The 13,114-nt window shown below is 40.1% G+C and overlaps 1 protein-coding gene across 1 annotated transcript in view; it reads left to right on the top strand.

The window, feature by feature from the left end:
- The window catches only part of MYO5B (myosin VB), a 549,419-nt gene that overhangs the window by 316,280 nt on the left and 220,025 nt on the right, over positions 1–13,114 (top strand). Inside the window, exons 8-9 of the mRNA XM_036756694.1 lie at positions 3,003–3,110; positions 11,254–11,363. Coding sequence (XP_036612589.1) covers positions 3,003–3,110; positions 11,254–11,363 — 218 coding nt within the window. The remainder of the gene's footprint in view (positions 1–3,002; positions 3,111–11,253; positions 11,364–13,114) is intronic.

Genomic DNA, 13,114 nt, shown 5'->3' with positions numbered 1-13,114 from the left:
ATCTTTGTGACTTCGGATCCCATTGTTCCATCTACTGCACCATCTAGCTGCCCTAGCAAACCTTAAAGCGCTATAAATGTTTGTCATTATTGATGGCAGCTCTAACAGTAATACCTATTCCCATTCTCAAGTGGCTCAAGGAAAGTTCTTTATCAGTCCTCTGAATCAACCCCCTAATTGAATTTGATTGACAGTTGAGCAGAAGGTGCATCTGCATGGTAAGGCTGTGTCAGGAGATTCCATTTAGGACAGCATAACAGACAGGAAGGGATACTCTCTTCCCCAACCACGCATATGCAATTTAAACTTGGAGCTGACCTTCACCCCAAGGTCTTAATGTGGCTCAGATCCAAACAAACTGTTTGAGATTGCAGCAATCCACTTAGGGCAAAATTATGTGGTAAGATGAAGCTTATTTTGGTTACTCCTCCACATCATGGTGGCTTTTCTTTTTCCATCCTGGTACGTAGCACCTCCATACTGCAGTGTTTCACAGAACTAGAACAGCAGCATCTTCTCCTAGTCTTCAGCTCTAACATTCTCTGTTTAGAGGATTCTCATTCCTCTCAGTTCTCTGTGATAAGGGTTGTGCAACAGCATTAAGTGATATCATAGCATTCCTGTATGCATCAATAAAGAAAATGGATATGGGATTATAATAATTTAATTAATATTTATTGTTACTTTGAAATATATGCAGCTACATATATAAAGATATATATTGATGTGATATTCTAATCTTTAGGCAAAATAAGGTATAGGAAATGTGACAGACCTTGGTAACTAAGAAAGCTGCCACTAAAATGAAAATGGGGCAGCTGGGTGGCACAGTGGATAGAGTGCTGGGCCTGGAGTCAAGAAGACTCATCTTCCTGAGTTCAAATATGGTCTCATACACTAACTAGCTGTGTGACCCTGGGCAAGTCACTTAACCCTGTTTGTCTCAGTCTCTCATCTGCCAAATGAACTGGAAGAGGAAATGGCAAATCACTCTAGTATCTTTGCCAAGAAAACCCCAACTGGTGTCACAAAGAGTTGGGCATGACTGAAAAATGACTGAACAACCAAGATGGAAGAATATGAGGAGGAAAAGGAGAGGGGGAGGTAGGCAGGGAGAGAGAGAGAGAGAAAGAGAGAGAGAGAGAGAGAGAGAGAGAGAGAGACAGAGAGACAGATCAGCAGAGACAAAGAAACAGAGGGATCTTTTTGACTTCCAAGTCCACCGCTCTAGCCACTGTACAACACTGCCTCTAGAGTAGGGATCTTTAACCTAAGGTCTATGTTTTTGATCCTGTATTTCAATAAAAATTTGTTTCCTTTGTAATCCTTTTTTATTTTATGCATTTAAAAATATTATCAGATTCCCTAGGCCTCATTGGATTGCCAAAGGAGTCCATTACTCAAAAAAGGTTAAGAATCCCTGCTCTAGGCATCCTCAGCACATGGTAATCAGGTTAAACGCTTACCAAAATCCTTTTGGAATGGCCAACACTTAACTGAGAAGTGGTGAAAGGCTGACAATAGGTACATGTCATTGGACTTGTCACAAGTACCTGAAGGTGATTTATCTCCAGGTGGAGCCTATGAAACAGCTAAGATAAAACAGTGGAAACAAAAACTTTTCCTTGGGCAACATCCACATTAACTCAGTTAACAATATTTCTACAAAGAAATGCTGAAAATGTTCCCGAGTCATGAATGTTTGTGTATGGAAAAGGGGATTTAAGATGGCAGTTCGTCACCAGGTCACTGCCACCAGAAATGAAGAAAGGTTATCCTTTGGCAGCCTGGACTTGTTAATCAGGGAAATGGTAGAAACTATGCAGTATTTGACTTCATATTGCAGAAATATAGAACCTATTGATACTTCTTATTGAGTCATTTCAATCATGTCTGACTCTCTGTGACCCTACTTAGGGTTTTCTTGGCAAAGATATTGAAGTGGTTTGCCACTTCCTTCTCCAGCTCATTTTACAGTTGAGGAAACTGAGGCCAACAGGCCAAGTGGCTTATTCAGGGTTACATAGCTAGTAAGTGTCTGAGGCTAGATTTGAACTTGGATCTTCCTGATTCCAGGCCTGGTACTCTATCCACTGTGCCACCTAGCTGCCCTATTGATACTTAGAAAAATATAATAAGGAGGCCAGAATTATGTATTCAAATCATTATCTTTCATAAACAGAGAAATTTCTCATGCTATAAATACAGACCCTAAAATATTCTTGTGATTTCTCTAAATGGTCTCTATTGGAACAAAAGTATGGTTACAGATGAAACTTTACCTACAGCTATCCATATTGATCCATAAAAACATAAGAGGAATGTGCTTAAAAGATGTTATACTGAATACATTTAATCTCCAATTATATAAAATGAAAAAATTTCAAAGACCTAGGAGAAGAAATAAAAACCATATTGGGATAGAAGGAAGTGCGCACCATTCCCAGCATTCTTCCTGCTGTTGAAGTTTTCCCCAGAGATGCTTCTGAGTCTATAGAAAATGAACCAAGATCCCAATAATTTCATTTACAAAAATCAGTCATTTTACCTACCTGTGCAAAAGCCTGACAGATATTAAACGTAAAAAATAGGAAAAAATAACTCATCTCAGGGCCGTTTCTCTCTGAATTTGGTCAAATATAAAAATAAGAATAAAACATCATCATGATCATTTCTGACTTGTGTAAAGAGAAAAGTCACAGTCTTATTTTTTGTCATAATCCATATCTTCATGGATCATATTTGCTTAAAGGACTACTTCTGATCAGTATAAAATGTTATTTGCTATTTTGTCTAGCCCTCTCCCCATTCTTTCAATGTGTGTGAATCAGAAGTCATCTGAACTTTGTGACTCTTGTGCCTGCTAGTAATGTAAATAAAATTCTTGGAGTAAGATGTAAAAAGGGGAGAGATCCTGTTGGGCTGTAACATGACACTGCATGTGAGAATGACATTTTCCTGACATAGCTTTTGTATTTTCTCTCCTCCCCTCCCCCCAACAGCATGTGCCGAGGACTTTTTCTATGTTTCTCAAGGAAGAGACACATCTATTGAAGGTGTGGATGATGCAGAAGATTTTGAGAAAACCAGACAGGCCTTCACTCTTCTTGGTAAGGTTTTTTTTTGGGGGGGGGAGAGAAGAACCAGGAGTATTAAAGGGAGGGAGTATCTTATAAAACATCTTTGGGGAGAAAATCTTGGGGGAGGGGATGTTTCTTTCCTTTCACTAGTTTTGAAAGGGTGCTAGGGTTCCACAGCTAGGATTCTAGGGTTTCTAGAATGCAACCTCTACTTACAGACATAGCAAAGTTCAGGGATTCTTGTAGTCACTCGGAAACATTAGCTTCTCATTCCCTGAAGTATAAAACAAATGTTCAGTGAGATTGATTGACATTCTGCCTCTTGCCATCAAGGCATTGATTTGGAAGCAGCATAGTGGAAAAAACCTTGAACTGGTTCTGGGGAGGCCCAGAATTTAGTATCACAGAGAATCTTTGAGATGGTAGAGACCTTTAGAGTTTATCACGTCCAGCCTTTCAACTAGGAAGGTGAAGGAAATCCTCTTGGAATAGCTCTTAACAGATTGTCATCCAGTCCCCTTTTCAGTGCTCCTCAGTGATGGAGAGCTCCCTCGTGTCCTTCATGAATCGGCTTTGTTTCACTGTTGGCATGCCCCTCTGATTGTTTAAATGCTTTTCTGCATGTCGAACAAAAATCAGCCTCTCTGGAACTTCCACCCATTGGTCCTTGTTCTGCCTTTTGGAGTCAAACAGTCGAGTTCTAACACCTCTTCCACAGGCCAGTTCTTCAGCTATTCGAAGCCTAAGATCGTGGATCTCCTTATCCTTCTCCTAGCTTTGCCATTCACAAGTGATTTCCCTTTTCTGGCCCACAGATTCCTCTTATATAAAACAAGGAGGTTGGACTGTATTTGTTGTTGTTGAGTCATTTCAATCATGTCTGACTCTCCTTGATGCCTTCTGGGGGTTTCTTGGCAAAGATATTGGAACAGTTTGCCATTTCCTTCTCCAAAGACTGTATGATTATAGTCATAATAGTTATAATAGCTAACATTTTATAGTACTTTACATATGTTATCCCACTTGATTCTCAGAACAATCATGTGAGGCATTATTATTATCCTCATTTTACAGATGAGGAAACTGAGGCCCAGAGAAGTAAATGACTTGCCCAGGGAAACATGAAGAGTAAATTTCAGAAGCAAGATTGAGAGTCAGTCTTCCCTGACTCCACTTTCAGCACTCTGTCTATCCATTACTCCAGGCTACCTCCTAAAAATGAACACTAGGGCCTTTTCTAACTTTATTTTTTTTTAATTTTTCCACATTTTTTTTATTTAATATATTTAGTTTTCAGCATTGATTTTCACAAGAGTTTAAATTACGAATTTTCTCACCATTTCTACCCTCCCCCCCACTCCAAGATGGCATGTATTCTCGTTGCCCTGTTCCCCAGTCAGCTCTCCCTTCTGTCACCCCCACTACCCACCAAACCCTTTTCCCTTTCTTTCTTGTAGGGCAAGATAAATTTCTACACCCCATTGCCTGTGTATCTTATTTTCTAGTTGCATGCAAAAACTTTTTTTTGTTGTTTTTGAATATCTGTTTTTAAAACTTTGAGTTCCAAATTCTCTCCCCTCTTCCCTTCCCATCCACCCTCCCTAAGAAGTCCAGCAATTCAACATAGGCCAAATGCATACCATGTATAACACTTCCGCAATACTCATGTTGTGAAAGACTAACTATATTTTGCTCCTTCCTAACCTATCCCCCTTTATTGAATTTTCTCCCTTGACCCTATCCCCTTTCAAAAGTGTTTGTTTTTGATTACCTACACCCCCATCTGTCCTCCCTTCTATCATTCCCCCCTTTTCTTATCTTCTTCTTCCTCCTTTTATCCTGTGGGGTAAGTTACCCAATTGAGTATGTATGGTATTCCCTCCTCAGGTCAAATTTGATGAGAGCAAGATTCACTCATTCCCTCTCACCTGCCTTCTCTTCCCGTCCTACAGAACTGCTTTTTCTTGCCATTTTTATGCGAGATAATTTACCCCATTCTCTCTCTCCCTATTTCCCTCTCTCAATATATTCCTCTCTCATCCCTTAATTTTATTTTATTTCTTTTAGATATGTTCCCTTCATCTTCAACTGACCCTGTGCCCTCCCTCTCTCTCTCTCTCTCTCTCTCTCTCTCTCTCTCTATATATATATATATATATATATATGTATATATATATACATACATACTCACATATACATATATATATACATAAATATATATATATATGACTATTCCCTTCAGCTACCCTAATACTGAGGTCTCATGAATCATACACATCATCTTTCCATGTAGGAATCTAAACAAAACAGTTCCACTTTAGTAAGTCCCTTGCAATTTCTTTTTCTTGATTACCTTTTCATGCTTCTCTTGATTCTTGTGTTTGAAAGTCAAATTTTCTATTCAGCTCTGGTGTTTTCACTGAGAAAGCTTGAAAGTCCTCTATTTTATTGAAAGTCCATATTTTGCCTTGGAGCATGATACTCAGTTTTGCTGGGTAGGTGATTTTTGGTTTTAATCCTAGCTCCGTTGACCTCCGGAATATCGTATTCCTTCTATCTCTTAATGTAGAAGCTGCCAGATCTTTGGTTATTCTGATTGTGTTTCCACAATACTCAAATTGTTTCTTTTTGGCTGCTTGCAGTATTTTCTCCTTGATCTGGGAGCTCTGGAATTTGGTGACAATATTCCCAGGAGATTTCTTTTTGGGATCTTTTTCAGGAGGCGATCTGTGGATTCTTTCAATTTCTATTTTGCCCTGTGGCTCTAGAATCTCAGGGCAGTTCTCCTTGATAATTTCTTGAAAGATGATATCTAGGCTCTTTTTTTGATCATGGCTTTCAGGTAGTCCAATAATTTTTAAATTATCTCTCCTGGATCTATTTTCCAGGTCAGTGGTTTTTCCAGTGAGATATTTCACATTGTCTTCCATTTTTTCATTCCTTTGGTTCTGTTTCATAATATCTTGATTTCTCATCAAGTCACTATCTTCCACTTGCTCCAATCTAATTTTCTTCAGTGGTCTTTTGGACCTCGTTTTCCATTTGGCTAATTCTGCCTTTCAAGGCATTCTTCTCCTCATTAGCTTTTTGGAGCTCTTTTGCCATTTGAGTTAGTCTATTTTTTAAGGTGTTGTTTTCTTCAGTGTATTTTTCAGCATTTTTTGGGGTCTCCTTTAGCAAGTCATTGACTTGTTTTTCATGGTTTTCTCACATCCTTCTTATTTCTCTTCCCAATTTTTCCTCTACTTCTCTAACTTGCTTTTCCAAATCCTTTTTGAGCTCTTCCACGGCCTGAGATCAGTTCATGTTTTTCTTGGAGGCTTTTGTTGTAGGCTTTATGACTTTGTTGACTTCTTCTGGCTGTATGTTTTGGTCTTCTTTGTCACCAAATATTCCAAAGTCTGAGACTGAATCTGGGTGCATTTTCGCTGCCTGGCCACATTCCCAACCAACTAACCTGACCCTTGAGTTTTTCAGTGGGGTATGACTGCTTGCAGAGTTAAGAGAACTATGTTCCATGCCTGGGGGGATGTGCCAGCTCTGCCACACCAGCACTCCTCCTTCCCCAAGAACCCCCAGCCCGGACTGGACTTAGATCTTCAGCAGGCTCTTCACTCCTGTTCTGATCTGCCACTTAATTCCTCCCACCAGGTGGGCCTGGGGCTGGAAGCAACTGCAGCTGTAGTTCTGTAGCTGCCTCACCTCCACTGCCCCTGGGCCATAGCCCAAGTGTGAACTCCTTCTACTCCCACAGCTTTTCCCACTAACCTTCTCTGTTGTCTTTGGTGTTTGTGGGTTGAGAAGTCTGGTATCTGCTGCAGCTCACTGATTCAGGGTGCTAGGGCCTGCTCCACCTGGCCCCTGGTCTGGTTGGTCCACGCCACCCATGCTGGGCTCTGCTCGCCTCCCCTCCGCTCCCAGCTCCGTGCTGGATAGACCTCACCCAGAGACCATCCAGGCTGTCCTGGGCTGGAGTCCTGCTTCCCTCTGCTCTTTTGTGGGTTCTGCAGTTCTAGAATTGGTTCAGAGCCATTTTTATAGGTTTTTGGAGGGACTCGGCGGGGAGCTCATGCTAGTCCCTGCTTTTCAACTGCCATCTTGGCCTCACCCCTTTTCTAACTTTAAAATTCCGTTACTCATTCTTATTGAACCTTTATTGCTCTGACAGGCTTCCTCTTGACCTTGTCAGATAGATGTTTCTAGAACATGGTCCTCAATTCTTCTTTCCAGCTCCATGTGCAGTTCTGTGAGGGCCAGGGGATGATATCCTACTCTGTTATTGCTGTCGCTTTTAAATTCCTAATTTACAGTCATGAAAGCAATCTTCATTATGATTCAATTTTATTGTAATTAAAAGAGAGGACAAACTTTCACTTAGATGGGAACAAAAGTACTTCTGGAAATCTCCTACAACCAAGAAGTTGCCTTGGCCAAAGTGGGGGGAGGGATTTGTGAAGAGCTTCAATTAAATTTGTCCGTAGTTGATCCCCAGTAGGAAAGTTGAGGATGTTTAAATGTATTTCTGAACTTTGGAAGGTAAGAAACTATTCATGTATAGCCCCAAAAATGTAGTTGTTGAAGAAAGCATGATGGTTTGGATTGCTGGTCCACATGCCTAACCCAGGGTGGCATTTTTTAGCTTGCAATTAGGTCTGCATATTGCACAGCAGGCAGATTCCTGTGTAAGGAGAAAGGAAAATTGAGATCTCAGCTGCTGAAGTCAGCAGATACTGTTCAGTTTTCCCAGTAGCTAGCGTATAGATTTAACTTGTTCTCCTTCCTGCATGTCCCCTTCTGCATTTCCCACAACCACCACGCCAGGCCTCCCCTCTAGTGCCCTTTTATTCAAGGGATACAGGGAGAAAGGCATACCTCGCAGGGGTATGAATGCACACAACATGACTGGCCCCTAGCATTAGCTTCTGCTCATAAGGAAAGACACAAGGCCTTTAAAAATTGTCTTTGTAGCAGTCCTGCTGAGCAGAAAGTATGAGCCATTACTTGGGGAGGCATCATTCTCTGAAAGATGATAAATCTATAGAGCTTTAGAATTGGGCTCTTGCTGATAGACCTAAGCAAATAGTAACTAAAATGTTGGACATATCAAAAAACTTTTTTTATTTTTAATTTATGGAATAAAACAAGCTACTATGCACAACTTGCTATTCCCTTCAAATATAGAACAAAATTATCATATAAATTTGTTTCTTTTCTCCTCCCCCTCCCCTGCCCTAGAGATGTCTACCATTAGGCATAAATACACATACATGCAAACACACACACACATAGGTAAAATTATTCCACACGTACTTCTATTTATCAGTTCTTTCTCTGGATGCAGATTGTGACTTCATATGTCCTTTATAGTTGATTTGGGTATTTATAATAGACAAAATAAATTATTTGCTTGAAGTTGTTCTTAAAACAATATTGCTAAAACAAACGAACAAAAACAATATTGCTGTTGTTGTATATAATATTCTCTTGGTTCTGCTCATTTTACTCTTCATTATTTTATTCAAGTCTTTCTATATTTTTCTAAAATCAACCTGCTCATCATTTCTTATAGCACAGTAGTATTCTATCACAATCATACACCACAACTTGTTCAGCCATTCCCCAATTAATGGGCATCCCTGCAATTTCCAGTTACATATACAAATATTTTATATACATATATGTATATACCAAAATGTTAGTGCATTTCTTAGCTTTGATGGCTTAAAACTGTACTAAGACTCTAGGGACACCCCATAGGTGACCGTTCTTTGGTGAGCCTCTCTTTTCACATACCTCCGAACTGTACACTGTAAAATGAAAGAATCAAAGCACAGGCTTCAGGTCACTGGGTAGATCTTGTAGGGAAGATGATCATAAAGTGATGGGCAAGAATCCCATAAAATGAGAAAGGGCAGTTGGATTGAGATCTGTACCAGTGAAGAAGGTATACATACAAGAGTCAGGAGACTCTTGCAGTATATTGAATATGCCCAATTTCTTATTCCTTTTCTTTTTTTTACCTAAGGATTTTGTTATGGGCTTCTACATCCAAGAGAACTTTAGAGATCATAAAATCATATGATCCTAGGCCTGCAATGTCATATAATCCTGTTTTTCAGCCAGTAAAAGAATCTCTACCATCCTCTGGCAAAGGTGCCAGTGGAGCCTGGGTGACTATCTCCAGGAAAGTTACACTACATTAAAAAGAAATCTATTTGGGGCAGCTGGGTGGTGTGGTGGATAGGGAACCAGCCCTGGAGTCAGGAGGACCTGAGTTCAAATCAGGCCTCAGACACTTACTAGTTTTGTGACCCTGGGCAAGTCACTTAACCATGATAGCCTCCTAAAAGAAAAAGGAAAAGAAACCTATTCCATTTTTGAACCAGCATAGTTGTTTAAACATTCTTAGTTTGAATCAAAATCTTCATTCCTATATACCTTCATCTATTGGCCCTGGTTATATTCTTTGGGGCCACATCAGAATATATAAGCCTCTTCTTCTGCATTGAAGCCTTTTAACTATACAAAGACAGCTATCAGTTCCTCACCTAATTTTGCTTTCTTAAAGCAAATATCCCAACTTCCTTTAAAAATATTATATGACCTGGTTTCCAGGCCCCTCATCACCATCCTAGTCACTCTTCTCAGAAACTTTCTTATCTCTCTATGTCCCTCTTAAAATGTTGCTCCCAGAGCTAGATATGTAACTCCAACTTGTCCTGATCGGTGCAGAGCTGTGGGGTTTTTGCTTCCTGTAAATGGAATAATCTACTATTCCTAATGCAGCCTGAATTTGTTTTTAGCAGTGATACCACGTTGTTGGCTCATAATCCCATTTCAGTCTTTCTGAGACAACCTCAGTAAAGCAGTCAGGTCACCTTAGCAGTGAGTACTTACTTGACAATGAATTAAGAGGGAAAGAAAAGAGAAAACATTGATAGGCCCCAGTTGAATGAATATTCTCAAGCCCTATGGCCTCCTCTCCCCTGCTACTTTAGGCAAACTGGGGATACATACAAGACCTACTATGAGCAAGGATGTTCTAAGTTTTGTTTTACAAGTAAACATAAGCCAGGGCTTTTCTTCCTGGGGTGGGGTAGGAGGTAGGGGGGCACACTTATCTTCATGCCCTATTCTAAAGCACCAGCCCCTAACCAGACATAGTGGTGCTTTACCTTGCTTTCCTTTGACCAGTTGGTTGAGTCACTATGTTTGTCATATGCATTTGGTCCCTGAGTCATTTGAGGGATGAAAGTTGGGGGAAGGGGCTGTCGGTGTTAATCAAAACTAGATTGTGATTGCTTTTGTGGGTAGGTGTGCATTATTTACTTTCTGAATGATCTGTGACACTTTTTTCAATACAAGCTGGCTTCTTCTTGTCTCCCAGCCTACATGCAGGGAATACAAACTCACTTTCCTATTAGCTTAAGTAAAGCATGGGCTTTAGTGCCTTAAAAAAATATCCCATTATAAAAACTACAAATGTGTTTTTTCTTCATTATTCATATCTAGTGGCTCTGCATTCTCCTGGAAAATTGAAATTTGACTGTGTATATTTGTAATCATAGAGATTCATGGAAAGGTGTGTATGAGCTATGTTTAAGGCATGTTTCTGATAGCTATGGTTTAGCAAGAAAGAGTCTGTGAAGGGGGGTGCAAGTGGGCTGACAACTGGCTTGCCATCACAGTCCTTATCATAGCAATCCCCTGAAGAGTCTTCCTTACTTTCCCTTGATAGCCCTTTAGATGTGTCACAGATGTTTGCAGGAGATTATATTTGGAGAACGATTATTACAGATAAATTACCTCTCCTTATGGAACCATAAAAATGTCCTTAAAACGTCTGCTGGAAATGAAGTCCAAGATGAGTCTGCATGATGGCCATCTATACTTTGCTGCCAAACAAGTTATAACTACCCTGACCTAGCCAGTCTGACCCAGGTGGTTTGGGGTAAGGATTTAATAGTTCAGCCCAGGAACTCCTTTCACCCTCAGTACTATTCCTTTGAATGGTGATTACTTGTTGGGGGTCCTCTAGATTGTCTGTAAAATTGCTGGCTCTGAACGAAAATCAAACACACACACACACACACATACTTTAAACAGCTAAATCTCACTTTCCTTCCTGCCATTGAAATTGGGAATAATTGATTCCTTTTCCTTTACCTTTTAGGAGTGAGAGAATCCCATCAGATGAATATTTTTAAGATAGTTGCTTCTATCCTGCACCTTGGAAATGTGGAGATTGAAGCTGAACGTGATGGAGAGTCCTGTAGCATATCAGTGAGTTGTATGACCATGCCAATGAGAGAATCCTTACAATTGATTGTATGGTTATAGATTTATACTACTTATTTACTACTCTCCACTCCAAGAATATGAGGGGTTACGTATTTCTAATGATAATATTTTCTTAGCCTGCACTTGGACAACTGATGTGATTCGCTGGGTGATGATGCCTTTTAAAATGAACTAACTCCTTTTTGGCCCATGTGCTTTCTACAGTGGAATTGGAAAATCACCTGATTCCTTTCCCTGAGGGAAGAGACGAGGTGGTTTTAGCTTTGTAACATCCTCGCCAAAGCCAGGTCAGGGCTGGGTGTTTGGTATGTACCTATGTCGATATTATCGAGTGCCTCTGGGCACATAGTATCCTATGAGATGCTGTCGCCAGAAGAGGCTTTGTGATTTGTTCTGTGAAGCTTGGATTCAGTCAGAGGGCCACATTTGAGGACCTAGTGGGGCCACATGTGGCCTCAAGGCCACAGGTTCCCTACTCCTGTTACACATTCCATTGTGGGAATGAGAAATAGCAGATACCATCTCTGGTCTCTACCTTCAAGGATTTTTTAATCTAGTTAGAGAGATAAAACAAATACATGAGAACAGCTTGTATAGACAAGGTAGAAGTATCAAGCAAGAGTTACCTATAATAATGCCAGATCAGATTGTTGTAGTTAAAGGGCTAATCTCTGTACCAATAGCACCTTTGAGGAGTATGTTTATCAGTACCTGTCTTAATGACTATGTGTCTGATTCCCCACCTAGATTACAAACTCCTTGAAGGCATGTAGCAAGGATGGTGTTTCACAATCCCATAAATACTAGTTGGATGACTGAGATCACCTTTTAATACCTTAGAGAAACCTGGTAGAATCAAGCAACCAGTTGGCTACTTTTAATCAGTCAGTCATTCAGTCAGTAAGCATGTATTAAGCACCTATTATGTGCCAGGCACCGTGTTCATTGATATAACATAAATCTATTCTGGATTTAATCCTTTGCTACATTCAGTGGTGTATACAGAAATATGAGGCATAATCTTGGTCCCCAAGAAGCTTACAGTTTATCTGGTGAACTCTAAACTCTAGGGAAAGTCAATAGAATATAGAAAAATAAACTGAGCTTTTTTCTATGTATTTTAACTAGGTGATTTTTTAGTTCAGCCAGTGATTATTAGTAGGTGTCCTAGTTTCCACAAAAGCATTCTGGACTTGGAGTTAGGAGATGTGTTTGCAAATCCAGGATCTGGCTTGCTATTTATGTAACTCTAAGTAATTTTATCCTATTGTAATTAAATAATTAAACCTCATAGTTCTCATCTGTAAAGTAGGGTTCACTATATTTGCTCTGTCCACTTCACAGAGGTGCTGCAAAGCAAATGCTTTTGAAATCTCCACAGTGCTATGCAGGGTGTCCCAAAAGTCTTAGTATTTCAGTTTTAATACCTGGAAGACTTTTCATTGGGAAACTCTTGGGTTGGAGGAAAGGAATGACAGATGATACTCCTTAGGGCATTTTGGTGGTGAAAGTGAACATCAGGCTGAAAGAGGTTCCAAATGGTAGCAGGTCAAGGTTGATGAAGAATACCAAAGAGATGAGGGATACCCACAAAGCCCCACAACCCTGAAGTGGTCAGAACCTGAATCCAGGTCTCCTAATTCCTCCTCTACAATCCTGTCAGCAGGAGGTAGCACCCTACAGGGTCTTTCTCTTAAGACTTGGTTTTGACTTATTCCTACAAGGCAAATATG

Source organism: Trichosurus vulpecula, chromosome 1 (genome assembly GCF_011100635.1).
Source record: "Trichosurus vulpecula isolate mTriVul1 chromosome 1, mTriVul1.pri, whole genome shotgun sequence".
NCBI lineage: Eukaryota > Metazoa > Chordata > Mammalia > Diprotodontia > Phalangeridae > Trichosurus > Trichosurus vulpecula.
The sequence above is the reverse complement of the archived record's forward strand: the minus strand, read 5'-3'. Positions and strand labels throughout refer to the sequence as shown.